An 18,303-nucleotide genomic window follows, 5' to 3' on the forward strand; every position below is an offset into this window, starting at 1 on the left:
GAAGTTCCTTATTCAGATAGCAACACACTTCTCTATGCTAATGAGACGGAGCTCCATCTTGTTGGAATATGAAGGGTGGGTTATCAGCTGACAATCTCGGAAACAACCAGTCTTCTGTAGGTATGTCATACCCATCAGTTTTCCCAAGAAAAAAGTAGGGCCTGTAATTGTTGCTTCATGACCCAGCACAGAAGACATTCACCTTTGGAGAATATCTTTCAATCTCCACCGAACACTGGGATTTTCCGTGCCCCATATGCGGATGTTGTGAATGATTCACTTTACCATTTAGGTGGAATATCACCTTGTCACTGAATACGAGTCAGCAGGGAAACTCGTCATTTTAATTGCTTCCTGGAAATGTTCACAAAATTCATGTCTGATAGTGCAGTTGTTTGGTTGTAAACATTGCAACAGCTGTATGTAATACGGTTTCTGAGGTAACCGCTTCAGCAGAACCTGCCACACATTTGGCTGAGGAATGCCCAGTTCGTGATGCGCATGACATGTGATTTCTGTGGACTACAAAGGAACACATCTCTGACACACTCCGCTGTTTTCTCCATGACAGGTGGTCGCCTGGAGCTTTTTCATTTGTAGAGGCAGCCTGTGCCCTTGAGCTGTCGATACCATCGCAGAATGCTTTGGTGGGTTGGTGGCTGTATGTTGTACTGTCTTCTGAACACACGCTGCACAATAGTGACAGTTTCTGTCTTCTCATATTGCAACACACAAAATGCTTTTTGTTGACTAGCCGCCATTTTGTAAACTGTTATCACCTTGCCACCTGGCTAGACGAAATGGAGCCTGCAATGACAAAAACAAAATTTTAAAGTACGCTCTTTTGATTGGTTATTAGTAAAAATGGGTAGACACTATATATTTGAAGTTCTAAGACATAAAATCCCAGTGAATCATTTATAATCACCTGTCTATTGGGTCGGTGCACAAGTCTGTGCATTTTTCATTTGGTTGGCTCCACTGCATTGTGGCTCATTATTAAATAGTTTTTCTTCTGTTTTGAGTTTGATGTGAACAGGAGCGTGTATGTAGATAACTTGTTATGGCTATTTTCAGGGCTAATTGGTGTGGAGTATCAAGTAGAGAAAATGAACTCTACCATCACATTTTCCCTTTTTAGTTTAATCAGGGTTCTAGATCTGCATAAGACATAAGAAGAATTTGTGATGTGTATGCGAGGGAAGTATTAATGGTTTTCTTATTTCTGACAATGAAATATGGTATCCAGGCTGAGACACAAAGTTAAAATATGCTCACTATTTTTATTTACTTAAATTTGGCATATTTTGTGACAGTACCTTTTCCGTTAGATGTTTACAAGGTCTTGGCTTCAGTTGTCTAGTGGAAGTATGATCCACAATGCATCTTTGTCGGCTGCAGAAATGACCTGGTTCAATGCATTTGCCTCATTTTTGGTGCTTCAAATACCATTTCTTCGAATGTAGTTTCTTCTTATAGTTCACATAAAAAAATAGTAACATAATTCAAAATTATTTGACGGCAACCTGCACATTGTTCTACCGTCAACACACACCAAGAGTTAACTGCCGACTGAGTACAGTCAAAGATGACTCCAGCGTCAAAGACATTTTACACAACACACAAGCTTCCACTTGTAATCAGTCTCTTTGATATTCTTAGTCACATTTACTAATAGTAATCAATATGCTTTCACTCTCAAAAATATAAGTAAATTAACATATAATAAGGCAAATTATAATAAAAAAATCTGACAAAAAAATATAAGAAATCTTTTACAATTTGGTATCGACAAATCCGGTAGAAAATAACACATCTCCCAGATCCATTACAACTGCTCCCCAGGGCTTTTGTTGTTATGAACATATACAACAAAATCCTGACCACTCTCAGTAATGGATCTGTATTACACAATTAGTACATTAATGATGCAGTCTGATAACCTCTTCCAAATTTGGACTCTTTGAATCTGTGGACTTGTTACTGGCTGTTGTTGCAATGATACTTCCCCATCAATCTCATATACAAAAAATTCCAGTAAAGAAATTATTTAACATGACAAATATACATGGCATAAAACATACATGAAAAATATTCTAACATACAGCATACAGATTGAAAATAATAGTAAGATAAAACTCATTTCCTAGAGTAAGATTTAATTTTTTTTCATATTAATGTTAATTTCATTATGCTTACATATTGTACAATAAAAATGATACTAGACATATATAGTGTAGTGTTTTTTAATATATATATATATATATATATATATATATATATATATATATATATATAAAAAAAAAGAAAGATGCTGAGACTTGCCAAACAAAAGCGCTGGCAGGTCGATAGACACACAAACATACACACAAAATTCTAGCTTTTGCAACCAACGGTTGCCTCGTCAGGAAAGAGGGAAGGAGAGGGAAAGACAAGATGCTGAGACTTGCCAAACAAAAGCGCTGGCAGGTCGATAGACACACAAACATACACACAAAATTCTAGCTTTTGCAACCAACGGTTGCCTCGTCAGGAAAGAGGGAAGGAGAGGGAAAGACAAAAGGATTTGGGTTTTAAGGGAGAGGGTAAGGAGTCATTCCAATCCCGGGAGCGGAAAGACTTACCTTAGGGGAAAAAAAGGACAGGTATACACACACACACACACACACACACACACACACACACACATCCATCCGCATATACACAGACATCCCCCCAGGGGGTCCACAACTCTTTTGTGGACACGTGCGTGGCGAGCACGGGGCCCCGAGCCATTGCAACCTTCTTTCTCTCCCGGGCTGCATTTCCTTTCCCTTCCCCTCCTTTCCCCTCCATACCCCTTTCCCCTCGCCCTCTCCTCTCCCTCTCTTGGTGTCCTTGCTTATGTTGGTCCCGCTATCCTCCTGGTTCTGTTGGTTTTACACTCCGGCTTTGCTGCGTACTCATCTCCTCCTTTTGGCATTCCTTGGTCCCCCTCTGGGGTTTGACCTCCATTCCAAAATTTCTCTTCCGTAGTGTGAGCCATTTGGGGAAGAGCACCTTACCTAGTGTCTCCGATGTGCGCCGTCCTAGTACATTCCACCTTTTCTTTTACGTCGTTGTCTGATGCTAGGGTGCATAGCCAGCACGGTAGCCAGCCCGTGTGGTGGGGTCGCTATGTACCCTTTTGGTTGAGCCCCCTGAACACACAGGGATCACACTTCTGATACCTGAGCTGTGACCTTCTCATGCATGCCTTGGAGTGGTTGCTCGTCATCCTGGAGCATCGGAACTCCCGGCAATGGCCGCCGTGCCAGACGGCCCTTGCTGTGGCTGGGTGGCGCCCGTGAGGAGAGCCCCTGATCGGAGTGGGTGGTATCAGGGCGGACGCTATGCAGATGAAACGCATACGGGTCCAAACCTCTGGCCGCTCTTCTGCGGCCGTCTCTCTGCGTGGTACTGATTCCTCAAGTGCTGCTTCTCTTGCTCCTTCGGCCTACCCTTCCGTGGCTACCCCCTGGGAGGAGAGTCAGGCCCGTCGTCTAGGGGCAAAACCTTTCCCCCGTTATCTAGTTTGCACTAGGACTGATGGAGATACTTTCACCAGTGTCAAACCTTTATTCTTTGTGGAACACATTGAAGACAAGTTCGGCGAAGTTGACTCCCTGAGCAAGATGCGGTCGGGTTCGTTGCTGATAAAAACTGCTTCGGCTGCCCAATCTGCGGCCCTTCGTGCCTGTACCCATCTTGGCACAATTCCCGTGTCCATTACCCCTCACCAGTCTCTAAATATGGTACAAGGTGTGATTTTTCACAGAGACCTCATCCTTCAAACTGATGAGGAACTTCGGGACAATCTCGGACGGCGGGGTGTTCACTTTGTTCGGCGTGTTCAGAAGGCTCCTAAGGATAATCGTATTGATACTGGTGCCTTTATCCTGGCCTTTGAAGGGGATACCCTTCCTGAGAAAGTTAAGATTATGGTCTATCGCTGTGATGTGAAGCCGTACATCCCACCTCCTATGCGGAGTTTTAAGTGCTTGCGTTTTGGCCACATGTCTTCTCGCTGTTCCCAGGACCCTCTCTGTGGTGACTGGACGTCCACTCCATGAGGGGAGTCCCTGTGTTCCCCCTCCTGTATGTGTAAATTGTCATGGTAGTCATTCTCCACGTTCAGCAGATTGCCCAGTCTATAAGAAAGAAAAAAAGATACAGAAGTATAAGTCCCTTGATCGTTTAAGCTACACAGAGCCCCGTAAGAAATATGCACGATTGCACCCTGTGTCCATGACATCTAGTTACGCCTTGGTTACATCTTCATCCCTTCCTCCCCCTTCCTTACCCCCATCCCGGACCCCTCTCCTTCCCCCCTCCCCTGCGGCTCCCACATCCTCTCCTCTGGGCGCTGCTCCCCCTCCCCAGCCGGAGAAGTGTCCCACTCCTTCGGCGTCTGCTGGTCAAGGGCGCCTCCCCCGGGATGCCCCTTCCCGGCACCTTCCAGGTCAGAGGTCTGCTGCAGCGCGGCGACCGCGAGAGCCGCGGTCTATCGGCCCCCAGGTCGCCCGGTCTGTTTCTGTTCCTGATCTTGCTGCAGCTGGCTCCATTATGCCACACAGCCCTCCTCGATCTCAGCCTGAAAAGAAGAAGAAACATAAGTCCCGGGACAAAGAGCCTCTGGTATCACCGGAGGTCCCTTCCCTGACTTCGCAACCGGATTCTGACCTGTCTTTTATGGACGTCGCCCCCTCCTTGTCGGTGACGGGTGGGGACCCGGCGGTATGACTGGATTTAGCGTGTTCAGCCCTCATTTAAACCATCGTTCTATGGTTCTCCAATGGAATTGTAATGGCTATTATCGTCGCCTTCCAGAATTGAAATCCCTTCTTTCGTCCTACTCAGCAGTTTGTGTGGTTCTCCAGGAATCTCATTTTACTGATGCTCACTCACCGACCCTCCGTGGGTTCCGTGTTTTCTGTCGAAATCGGGTCGGACCCTTGCGGGCTTCTGGTGGCGTTTGTACGTTGGTCCGTACAGACATTGCTAGCACGTGGATTCCTCTCCAAACTACATTGGAAGCGGTTGCTGTTAGGGTCCACTTAGACTCTGCAGTCACAGTATGCAATCTTTATCTCCCTCCTGACCGGACTTTTACACCTGCTGCCTTAACCACCCTTCTTCAGCAACTTCCTCCTCCCTTCCTCCTCCTTGGGGATTTTAATGCTCATCATCCTTTGTGGGGCAGTGCCTTTTCATCTCGACGAGGTCTTCTTATCGACCAATTTATTGCAGACCACGACCTGTGCCTTCTTAATGATGGCTCCCCGACTCATTTCAGTGCTGGTCATGGTACCTTTTCTGCCATTGATCTTTCTCTTTCTTCTCCCTCTCTCCTCCCTTCATTACACTGGTCGCCACACGACGACCTTTGTGATAGTGACCATTTCCCGTTGATTATCACGCTCCCTTCCCGCTCCCCGATGGACAGGTTACCTCGTTGGTCTTTCCACCGCGCCGATTGGCCTCTATATACTGCACAGGTCGAGTTTTCTCCCTCTTTGTCGGGTTGTATTGATGACGTCCTACGTGACGTGTCTGACGCGATTGTTCGCGCTGCTACTCTTGCTGTCCCGCGCTCATCTGGACAATTTCGTCGTCGGCAAGTCCCGTGGTGGAGTACGGCCATTGCCATTGCCATCCGTGATCGCCGTCGAGCTTTGCAACACTTCAAGAGGCACCCATCTGTAGCCAGCCTTTCTACCTTTAAGCGCCTTCGCGCTAAAGCCCGTTATTTAATCAAACAGAGCAAGCGGGTATGTTGGGAACGATTCGTTTCTTCCCTTGGTTCCACTGTCCCTCTGTCGCGGGTATGGGCTACACTTCGCTCTCTCCAAGGTTGCCATCGGCAGTCCACCCTCCCAGGCCTTCACCTCCCAGATGGAATTTGTACGGACCCATTAGTTCTCGCAGAACATCTTGCGACCCATTTTGCAGTGGCATCAGCGTCGGCCTCCTATCCAGCTGCTTTCCTTCATCAAAAACAGCAGGCTGAAGCTGTCGCCTTATGTTTCACCACTTGTGAGTCAGAATCTTACAACGAACCTTTCACTGAATGGGAATTCCTTTCTGCTCTATCTTCTTCTCATGATACGGCCCCTGGCCCCGATTCCATTCATAACCAGCTGCTTCAACATCTCAGTGCTCCACAACGGCTCCATCTTCTTCGGGTGTTTAACCGTATCTGGCTCCAGGGTGACTTCCCTTCTCAGTGGAGGGATAGCATTGTGGTTCCTGTCCTTAAGCCTGGTCAGAACCCCCTATCTGTTGACAGCTATCGGCCAATTAGTTTGACCAATGTTGGTTGTAAGTTACTTGAACGGCTGGTAGCCCGTCGGCTCACTTGGGTCCTCGAATCTCGGGATCTATTGTCCCCTTACCAGTGTGGCTTTAGAGAGGGACGATCTCCAATCGATCATTTACTTCGCTTGGAATCCGCAGTTCGGCAGGCTTTTTCCCAGCGCCGCCATTTGGTTGCAGTGTTTTTTGACCTTCGCAAGGCCTATGACACGGCCTGGCGTCATCACATCTTACTAACCCTTCATCAGTGGGGTCTTCGGGGCCCACTCCCGATTTTTATCCGCCAGTTCCTGATCCATCAGTCATTCAGAGTTAGAGTTGGTACTGCTTTTAGTTCTCCACGGACCCTGGAGACGGGCATCCCACAGGGTTCTGTCTTGAGTGTCCTTCTTTTCCTCATTGCTATCGATGGACTTGTGCCCTCTGTCGGTCCCTTGGTCGCCCCTGCCCTGTATGTGGATGATTTCTGCATTTGGGTTAGTTCCTCCTCGATGCCATCTGCAGAACGGCAGCTCCAGGTGGCTATACGGCGTGCCTCTGCATGGACCCTCTCACACGGGTTTCAATTCTCTCCTTTAAAATCGCGGGTGGTCCACTTCTGTCGCCGTACTACGGTCCACCCTGATCCAGAGCTCTATCTCACTGCACAAAGATTGCCTGTGGTTCCACAGTTTCGTTTCCTAGGTCTTCTTTTCGACAACAAGCTCACTTCGCTGCCCCATATCAGACTCCTGAAGGTAGGATGTTTCCGTAAACTCAATGTCCTTCGCTTCCTTGCCCACTCCTCTTAGGGTGCGGACCGTTCTCTCCTCCTCCGTCTTTATCGTGCTCTAGTTCTGTCACGTTTGGACTATGGTTGTCAAGTTTATGGTTCAGCTGCTCCTTCCACGCTGCACGTGCTGGATCCGGTCCACCATCGTGGTATCCGTTTGGCCACCGGTGCCTTCCCTACTAGCCCTGTTGATAGTCTGCTGGTTGAAGCTGGGATCCCCCCCCCCCTTTCTGTTCGGCGGTCCCAGCTTCTGGTGTCTTATGCCCTTACTATCCGTTCTTCTCCCGCTCATCCTTCCTATTCTATCCTATTTCCAGACCATGGACGTCGCCCGCCTGACTCCCGCCGTCGGGCGGGTTTACCGGTTGGGCTGCGCCTTGCGTCTCTTACCCGTGATTTTCGGCTTCCTTCTTTGTCCTGTCTTCCTCGCTCCCTCACCTCCACCCCTCCTTGGTTAGTTCCTCGGCCTCGAATTCGGATGGATCTCCGCCGCGGTCCGAAAGATTCCATCTCCCCGGTGGTGTTCCGTTCCTTTTTCCGCCAAATTTTATGGGAGTTTCGGGATGCTGTTGTTTTTTACACTGATGGCTCTAAATCTGCTGATCATGTTGGGTATGCCTTCACGTCCTTTGTTGGAACGGAAAATCATCTGCTGCCACCCTCATGTGGGGTGTTTACTGCGGAATTGATGGCCATTTCCCGGGCCCTTACCTTTATTAAACAATCCCAACACAACCGCGTTTTGTTATGTACGGACTCGATGAGTGGCCTTCTTGCTATTGACCGGTGTTTTTCGCGCCATCCCTTGGTCTCTGCCATCCATGACCATCTCGCTGATCTTCACCATGCTGCTTGTTCCATTGACTTCCTATGGGTCCCGGGCCATGTGGGTATCCCGGGAAATGAGCTCGCTGATCGTTTGGCTGGGGGAGCAGTTACTTACCCCCCGTTTTCTGTAACCCCTCCTGCAGCGGATTTACGGCTTCACATCAAATCCCACTTTGCACAGTCATGGGCCAGTTCTTGGGAGGCTACTCCACTGTCTAATAAACTTCGTGCCATTAAGGTGAATCCAGGCCCATGGCGTTCTTCCTTTCGCCTCTCCCGCAAGGACTCGACCACACTGTGTCGTCTCCGCATTGGCCATACCAGGCTGACCCATGGTTTCCTTTTGCGTGATGAGCCACCCCCGCTATGTGGTTATGGAGCCTTCCAGTCAGTGGCCCACATTTTGGTTGAATGCCCCCTTCTTTTGGCTCTGCGTGCGAAGTACAGACTCCCCCACACTTTACCTTTTATGTTGGCTGACGATTCCTGGATGGTCTCTCTGGTTCTAGGTTTCCTCCGGGAGAGTGGTTTTTATTCTCAGTTTTAAGGTTTTTAATCTCCCTCTGGTGTTGGGGCAGGGCAGTGAGTGTTTGGGTGTCTCCCACTGTAGGCGGTGTTCAGAGATTCCCGATTCACCTCCCTGCCTGGAATCCTCTTTTCTTTCCCTTTTACTCTGTTTTTACCCCTTCTTTTTAAGGCTTGGTTAGTTTTTCTATTCCCATACGTACTTTCTGCATTATAGCGGTTGTCCCTTTTAAGTCACAATTGGTCTTGCCTATGCCGCTTCCGCATAGTGTTGGGTTCGTTCTCTTGCCAACTTCCCTCGTTTGTTTTTACTAATGACAACGTGCTGCCCTTTTACGTTTCCCCTTTTTCCGTTTTATTGTTCTGCCTTTTCTGAGATGTCCCGTTAGCAGAATGGAGTCTATTTGAAACAAGGGACTGATGACCTTGCTGTTTGGTCCCTTTCACCTCAAACAACCAACCAACCAACCAACCAACTATACACAGACACAAGCAGACATAAATATGTCTGCTTGTGTCTGTGTATGTGTGGATGGATATGTGTGTGTGTGTGTGTGTGTGTGTGTGTGTGTGTGTGTGTGTGTGTGTGTGTGTGTGTGTGTGTGCGCGCGCGCGCGATTGTGTACCCGTCCTTTTTTCCCCCTAAGGTAAGTCTTTCCGCTCCCGGAACTGGAATGACTCCTTACCCTCTCCCTTAAAACCCACATCCTTTCGTCTTTCCCTCTCCTTCCCTCTTTCCTGATGAGGCAACAGTGTGTTGCGAAAGCTTGAATTTTGTGTGTATGTTTGTGTTCGTTTGTGTGTCTGTCGACCTGCCAGCACTTTCATTTGGTAAGTCACATCATCTGGAAACATTCCACGTGGGAAAAATATATCTAAAAAGAAAGATGATGAGACTTACCAAACAAAAGCGCTGGCAGGTCAATAGACACACAAAATTCAAGCTTTCGCAACAAGCGGTTGCTTCATCAGGAAAGAGGGAAGGAGTCATTCCAATCCTTCCCTCTTTCCTGACGAAGCAACCGTTTGTTGCGAAAGCTTGAATTTTGTGTGTATGTTTGTGTTTGTTTGTGTGTCTATCGACCTGCCAGCGCTTTCGTTTGGTAAGTCTAATCATCTTTTTATATATATATAACTTCTGATTTTTAATTTTTTTTACTCATGTTTTTTTTCTTTTGTGTTTTTGTTTGCTAATGATTTTCTTTTTAAAATTTTTTTATTTTGTATTTTTTTTTTTTTTTTGCTTATGATTTTTTTAGTACAGCTAAAGATACATCAGTATTATCTAAATTTTTTGGAATTATTTATGTACACTTGCCTCTCTACTACAATATTACTACAAGTCACATTCTTGTGAAGAGTACTTTCGCTCCCCACATCATCAGTATAAAGAATAATAAATTGCTCATATATCATGAGGCTTTATCTAAAATTGGTTTTGAAACTTATACCTTTGCATGCATGTCCTCACATGCTTGCCTTCACCCACAGGGAAGACTTAGCTTACAAAAATTAGAAAAATTCAGAAATGCTCACTTTTTTGTGTAAAAAAGTAAAAATAAAATCTTTCTCTCATTGTTTGTTACAACAGTGTTTTTTCATAAGTTTTAATTAACATGTGACTTCAAATTATTAATTTATACATGAAAATATACATACTTGGCTGTACAGGTACTTTTGTTATAACAAGCATATTCCAGTGGAGGACTTTTGTTTTAGATGATAATAGGTTATTTAAATTTTGAAATTATGATTTCTGTTTATATAGTTTTACTCCACCATCTTTTTTCGAAACCACTACTAGAGGATTATTATATGCACTGATACTTCTTTCTATTATATTACATCCTTCCATCTTTTTCAGCTCTTTCTCAACAGCAGGTCTTTTTGATATTGCAATACTGTATGGTTTTATGAAAAATGGTTCATGAGGTTTTACCTGAAGCTCACACTAATAACCCTTTACCCTACCAGGTATGTCACTGAAAACATCACTGTATTCCCACAGCAGATTTTCTAACTGTTGTTTTTGCTCCCCAGATAAATTTTGTGTTTCTGAAATTTTCAAATTTACTAAATTCCCAAATTCAACTTCATCAGTATCAAATCTGAGTTTCAATATTCTCCAATCTATTTTCTTTTAGTAAATTGATACTGTCAAAATTTCCATTACTCTGATCACCAAGTGTGTTCACAAAATTTGTCTGAATGTATTCCCTTTCACTAGTTTCTATCAAAAGTTTTCTTCCAACCCAATCAAATGCTGTATTTACTTTTACTATCCAATTCATACCCAAAAGAAAATCCTCATTAAATTCCTGAATTACAAAACATCCATGTGTGAACAACTTGCCTTCAATTAAAAATGTCACTAAAGCCTGCTTTTTACCAATTTACTGCTCTTCCCAGTAGCACCTTTTATCTTTACCCCAACAACTGGCATTTCAACAAAATCTTTCCCCACTTTCAATTTCTTGCTTAACCTTTCAGATATTCCCGAGATCTCACTTCCTGTATCAATTAAACATTTACCAATCCATGGCCCAATTTGAACTTTATATAAAGACTGCAAAGTTGATCACTTTTCTCAGAACCTGTATCCTCATGTAATAAATCACTTTCAATTTCCCCAAGCCTATACTTATCAGAATCATATGGTATACCATTATATGTATTATTTGTCACAGTTATAAAATTTGCACAAGATACAAAATTGTCATTAGTACTCTCTATTATCTCAAATAGCCAAGAATTTTCATCCAAATCACATTGTATACTATTGAAGTACTTATCCTTCAGCTTTTCAAAAATAAAGTATCTCATCTTTTTCCACCACTCAGGACATATAGTTTCACATACATTAATAAGCATCTTTCTAAAGTTCTTGTCAAAAGAAATAGTTTCACTGTTCAGCCATAGATTCATAAGAAATGTGTGTGTGTGTGTGTGTGTGTGTGTGTGTGTGTGTGTGTGTGTGTGTAAACACCTTTCCTCAACATCATCATCAATACCATTACTATCATTATCAACTTTATCATCATCATTATACATATTCAGGTCAAACACATTCAGATTATCCCCCATAATATAATTTCCCCTTTCTAAAGTTACCAGATCCCTTTCACCAATATTTTCATTCTCACAGCATGCATTCTCTCTTTCATTCACACACGTCTCTGAACTACTACAAATTACATCATCTGACACAGTGTTGTTCTTTTCTGCCCAAGTGTAAAACTCTGTTAAATTAAATGAATCACAATTACTTTTATTTACTGTATGTTCTTGTGTACTGAAAATTTTATCTTTATCAATATCATCATTATTTTCCTCTTGAAATTTCTTCAATAAGTAACAACTAATGACCTTGTGTGATAGCTTAGGTTTGGAACTGTCATGTTTGGGTTTATGATAGTCACATCCATTGGTCCTTTCATCATGCTCACCTTCTGCCTCAACCTTGCGGACATTCAAGGGGGCGTCTACTCGTTTTTTATTTCCTGAATTACAACTTGTTTACCGAGCGAGGTGGCGCAGTGGTTAGACACTGGACTCGCATTCGGGAGGACGACGGTTCAATCCCGCGTCCGGCCATCCTGATTTAGGTTTTCCGTGATTTCCCTAAATCGCTCCAGGCAAATGCCGGGATGGTTCCTTTCAAAGGGCACGGCCGACTTCCTTCCCCGTCCTTCCCTAATCCGATGAGACCGATGACCTCGCTGTCTGGTCTCCTACCCCAACAACTAACTAACTAACTACAACTTGTTTCTGCTTGAACTGCTGATTGTGGTTCTGCCAATGTCTATGATCAACATTTCTGTTCCCATTCCTATGCCAAACATTACCTGATTGTTGGTAGTTTCTATTGTACTGATCTCTATCAAAATTTCTGTGATTTTGATCTCTAAAATGTTCTCTATTTTTTTGATTATTTCCGCGAAAATTTTCTTGTTTTGGATAAAAATTATGGTCCTTCTTTTGAAAATTGTTATATCCCCCTGAATTTTGACTGACACCATGATAATTGTTTTGTTCCCTTTTTTGAAAGTTATCATTTCCCCAATTTTGATCATTACCTTTCTGAGTAAACCCACTGTGTGTTCTTGTTGTTACCCTATCCAACTTTTCAATATAATTGAGAAACTGCTCTACATTACTATCAGGACAATGAACTAAACTCAACTGCATTGCTGATGGCAATCTTCTCTTTAAGGTATCAATTTTGATAAAGTCATCCAAAGGTTTTGTTAAATGAATAAGTTTTTGAAGTTCACTTTTGCAAAATTGTTTCATGCTCCCATCTGATTCTCTATAGTTTCTCCCATTCAAAAATTCACTTTTGATTCTAGTTTGTTTAAGATCATCCCAAAATTTTTCCAGAAATTTTGATTCAAATTCTGAAAAGGTCATCCCCACAGTTACAATCTGGTTTGCCCAAGTCAAAGCTTCCCCTTCAAGATTTTTTCACAAATTTAATTTTCATATCATCTGGTGAGTGAGGTAAAAAACAATCCTTACAATACTGTGTAAAATCTACGGGATGTAAGGGTCCATCTACTGAAAAGTGCTTCACTGGAATATTAGATACTAGATTGCATGTGTTGACATAGTGATTTTTGCTTTGAAATTCAATGTCAAAACTTTCAATTTTTTCGCTAAGTTCTTTGACATATTTTTTGTTTTCTAAATCACTGCACTCTACTTTTTTTTCTAGAGTAACCAAACGATTGTCAGTTTCTTGTTGTACAATTTTTACTAAAACTTTTGTATTCTCATCCAAACTTTTAATTTCCCCTTTTATCTCATTAAAATCAATTAAATTTCTTTCCCTATCTACCAGTAACTCATTTTTTACAGTATTAATTTCATCCCTCAATTTAGCATCAATTTCATTTACTTTTGCTTCCACAGATTCAATTTTTTCCTTGACACTGCCAACTCTGTTCGAAAGATCACCCACTTGGGTATTGACTGCTTGGACTTGCAACAAAATGTTATCAATTTTTTCATCCCAGTAAGTCTTATTGTCGTCAACTGATTGTTTAATTTCTTTCGCTAAACTTACAGGAAAATTTTTTAAATCAAATTGATCTGTTCTTTCTGTTTCATTTGACCTGTCCTGATTTTCGAAGTCTATTAAATTACTACTTTCTACTTTAGGCACAATACTCTCGAAAATCTCATAAGTCATTGTGAAGAAAAAAAATGTATACACAACAATACAAAACAAGATAAAAAGATTGTTTTAACAAAATAAGAGGGTTTCGTGACTTATCTGGAACACTCTTCTACTGTTGCAAATCCACGTTTTCCATCCATGTGATTGTTGAACAAAATTCTTGAAGTATTTTCTTCTGTCGAAAATTATATTTTTAGCCGAAACATTTCTTCTCCAAAACTTTTACTTCCCGATGAACACAGATACTGTAACACACATTCTGAAAAAACTGGTATTAACACACACAAATTTTCTTCCTCGTAGCACTGTTGAAGATCTCGTGAACACAATATCCCAGCTGAGCCCCCAGTTGAAATATGGTATCCCAGCTGAGCCCCCAGTTGAAATATGGTATCCCAGCTGAGCCCCCAGTTGAAATATGGTATCCCAGCTGAGCCCCCAGTTGAAATATGGTATCCCAGCTGAGCCCCCAGTTGAAATATGGTATCCCAGCTGAGCCCCCAGTTGAAATATGGTATCCCAGCTGAGCCCCCAGTTGAAATATGGTATCCCGGCTGAGACACAGTTAAAATATGCTCACTATTTTTATTTACTTAAATTTTCCGTTAGATGTTTACAAGGCGATATTGGTCTTGGCTTCAGTTGTCTAGTGGAAGTATGATTCCACAATGCATCTTTGTCGGCTGCAGAAATGACCTGGTTCAATGCATTTGCCTCATTTTTGGTGCTTCAAATACCATTTCTTCGAATGTAGTTTCTTCTTATAGTTTACATAAAACAATAGTAACATAATTCAAAATTATTTATGACGGCGACCTGCACATTGTTCTACCGTCAACACACACCAAGAGTTAACTGCCGACTGAGTACAGTCAAAGATGACTCCAGCGTCAAAGACATTTTACACAACACACAAGCTTCCACTTGTAATCAGTCTCTTTGATATTCTTCGTCACATTTACTAATAGTAATAAATATGCTTTCACTCTTGAAAATATAAGTAAATTAACATATAATAAGGCATCTCCCAGATCCATTACAATAAGCAAAATTCGAATTGTGTAATGAATCAGTGTTTGATGAAAAGCACTCTTAAGTTCTTCCGTTTAAAATGCTTTCTCCTGATGATGGGCTGTGGTCCTTGTAGCCAGCTCTGAATGTGATGCTGCAGCATGGAAGGCATCGTAATCAGTAGGTTCACAATAATCCTTGCCATACAGTGTGGGTATTGCCACACATCGTGGACTATGGTCACTCAATCATTGTGCACCATATGCATTCATTGGGTAAGGTGCAAAAAATGGTTACTTGGGTACCACATGTATTTTAAGTTACATTCGGCTTGTTATAGGACAAGCCATTTCTTGGGAATTCTGTTAAAAGTGAAATAAATATGCCCGTATGTGAACCTAACGAGGAGGAGAGAATGGTCAACCCATTTGATGGAATAGGTGATGTTCGTAATCGGATTGGAGTAGGTGGTGGTGGGAGGATGTATGGGACAGGTCTTGCATCTAGGTCTATTACAGGGGTATGAGCCATGAGGTAAGGGGTTTGGGAGCAGGGGTTGTGTATGGATGGATGAGTGTATTGTGTAGGTTCGGTGGGCGGCAGAATACCACTGTGGGAGGGGTGGGAAGGACATTGGGCAGGACATACCTCATTTCAGGGCACCATGAAGGTTAGTCAGAAACCTGGCGGAGAACGTAATTTAATTGCTCCAATCCTGGGTGGTACTGAGTTATGTGGGGACTGCTCCCCTGTGGCCAGATGGTGGGACTTCGGGAGGTGATGGGAGACTGGAATGATAAGGCACAGTGGAAGTGTTTTTGTACAAAAGTTTGGGAGGATAATTGCCGTCTGTGAAGGCGTCAGGGAGACTTTCAGTATATTTTGAAAAGAAGAAACAAGTGGACCACCCTGTTGCTGAACAAGCTGCCAAACATGACAGCCTTCATTTCAGTGACTGCTTCACAGCCTGTGCCATTTGGATCCTTCCCCCAACACCGGCTCTTCTGAATTGCGTAAGTGGGAACTTTCCCTGCAGTACATCTAAGGTTCCCGTAACCCTCCTGGCCTCAACATTTGTTAGTCACTGTCCTCACCCATGCAGCCCCTTCCCCGTTCCCATTCCAGCACTATGCAGCTGTCATTCCACCATCTCACTCAGTCTTTTTACTTCTCTCCTTTTCCGCTTCTGCCCCCCTCCCCCTCCTCTTTCCTGCCCTCTGTCTAACCTGCAGCACTACACTGTCCACCACCCTCACTGTACTATCTGGTGCTGCTGCTCACAGTGTGGTTTCACTGCAGGTGTGTGTGTGTGTGTGTGTGTGTGTGTGTGTGTGTGTGTGTGTGTGTGTGTGTGATTGTAAAACTTTATCCAAAAGATATTACAGAAAATACTTAACTAACATAACTAGCATCTGACAAGGGTCTAATGTTTCACAGGTTTATTTACTGAGCTTAAGAAATTAGCTTGAGCGGTGCGCTATACCTCAGTAGGTGATAGCAGGGTAAATATGAACACGTTGATATACTTGTAGCAACTTTATGGTTATTTTAGGACAATATCTCCACAGTGTTGCATTGATATCTTACAGTTAGTTGTGATAAATCTTGCTCAAATTGACATTCCCTATACTGCTCTGAAAATGTTGTTTTCAACTTTCATTTGGGGTGGATGGAGTAATAAGTATTCCTTGTCAGAAGATTCACTTTGTTGTTGCTGATGGAAGTAACAGTATCAATGGAAGATGAATGATCTGTCAGTACCAACAGCTTCCTCGGTACAGCCAACCTAGTTGACCTTAGCTAGCAAACAACACTGTGTTAATAATGTGTATTTGAAAGATGTTGAAATTAGTAGTTTAACTTCATTAATCACCAAACTTAATGATACCAATGTATCTACATGTGTCACCAGATGAAATATTTGATAGCGAAGTGGATAAATTTGAGTGTTTGTATTTTGATAAATTTTTTTCTAACTGGTGTAGGATATTAAAGGAACAGGGAGATTTAAAGCAGCTACTGGCTCAGGCTCAAAAATTAACAGAGAAACTTAAAAGTGAGCGGGCAAGCATCCAAGCAGCTCTTCTTGAACGTGACCAACAACTTCAGAATTTGAAGAAAATTTCAAGCCAGGTAATTAATATCTTCATATAATTTTATATTTCTCTGGAATGTATGATCTAGCATCATTTAGATTGTTTCAATAATATTCCTGTAGTGTTAGGGACTGCTTAAAGGTTCATGAAAACTTTAATCTTTATTTTATGTGTAAGTACTTCAAAATAGTATGTGTCATTATTCCTAGTAATGGCAGCCTTCTCCTCAGTGCATAAAATGGATTAGATAGATCTTGGAGACATTCTTCTGTCTTCAAATTTATAATGCATACTACGTGAAATTCCTCAAAAAGAAAATGTGTATTTTCTGCTATGGAAAGCTGTTGAGGAACTGATGTAATAGAACATGAAATAGAAGGAAGGACACATTATCTTCAAAGCAGTTTATGAACTGTGTATTTTGGCGATCCATAAGAATTCTGAATATTTTAGAAATGAAATTTGAACAAGATATTATTGAAGATGGGGGAATCGTTAGGGAAACAAAACTAACTTAACAAAATTCTTACCACTAAATGGCACTGCAAGCAGCAGATTATGTGAAATAAGACTCAGGTTATGCTGCTGTTCCTCAGTTTGTGTCTGAGGCTGTAGGCATGACTGTCTCAATGCTCTGCTGGTAAAGCTCTTTCACAAGAACAGTGACTGTGCACCAGTAGTTCTGCAGAAGTTTGTCATTCCGGGGTATGAAAATAGCCCTCATCAGATTTCTGCCAAGGGTCTGGAGAAAATAATTACGAAATTAAACAAGACGTGTTCTTCTGAAGTTCAATGTAGTGGGAGAAAAACATTGATCTGATGTTAATGGAAGATGTGGCCACAACATTGCAGGAGCTGTGGAGCAGTATGTGCAAACATGCAGTGCATGGGGCATTGCCCTAAATTTGGACATGCCTTTGAATATGACACATAAGTCTATGAAACATCCTGTGTTGCTATCCATAAAAAATTACTCATATTAGAGTTGCTTCATACTGACATGCCAATGAGACAGTTCAAAAGTTCTCTCCTTCTTGATGCAGTCTTCTTACTAGTTTTGGCTGGCCTCCGCCTTCCGCCAGACTTCTCCTGTGAAATGATTACTATTACTTAGTAACAGGCGCTGGTGGTTTCACAAACTAGGGTTTATTATTCAAGAGTACAAATTAGTTTAACTTCCAGTCGACAAGAAATGTCTTGCAGCCAATAACGAGAACAGACATTCGTTATACTTCATAGTCAATATCAGTCCTGTGTCATCTAAGCTCCACCTGCTCTGTCATCATGAGCTGCCATCTGGCACCTCCAGAATATCTCCAACATAAATTACCACACCAATCCAAACAGAACCTAATATAATTTTTCCTGTTCTTTAATTGCTTAAACCTAGTCTTTCACAGTTCGGTTCTTGGTCTTATATTTTCTGTAAACACAAACACACACAATCTTGCAATATTAAATCAGCAGTAAGGGTGCATATCACCAACTCCCATTGACTACCATGTGCATTTACAACCTTACAACAAACATTTGCTCAAGAATTTCTTGCTTGCATGGAA

General features: G+C 42.5%; 1 protein-coding gene across 1 annotated transcript in view; it reads left to right on the forward strand.

Annotated features, from left to right (window-relative positions):
* LOC126092082 (E3 ubiquitin-protein ligase rnf8-like) overlaps nt 1–18,303 on the forward strand; it is a 183,520-nt gene that overhangs the window by 39,272 nt on the left and 125,945 nt on the right. Inside the window, exon 5 of the mRNA XM_049907503.1 lies at nt 16,634–16,781. Coding sequence (XP_049763460.1) covers nt 16,634–16,781 — 148 coding nt within the window. The remainder of the gene's footprint in view (nt 1–16,633; nt 16,782–18,303) is intronic.

The sequence above is a fragment of the Schistocerca cancellata genome, chromosome 7 (genome assembly GCF_023864275.1).
Source record: "Schistocerca cancellata isolate TAMUIC-IGC-003103 chromosome 7, iqSchCanc2.1, whole genome shotgun sequence".
Taxonomy (NCBI): domain Eukaryota; kingdom Metazoa; phylum Arthropoda; class Insecta; order Orthoptera; family Acrididae; genus Schistocerca; species Schistocerca cancellata.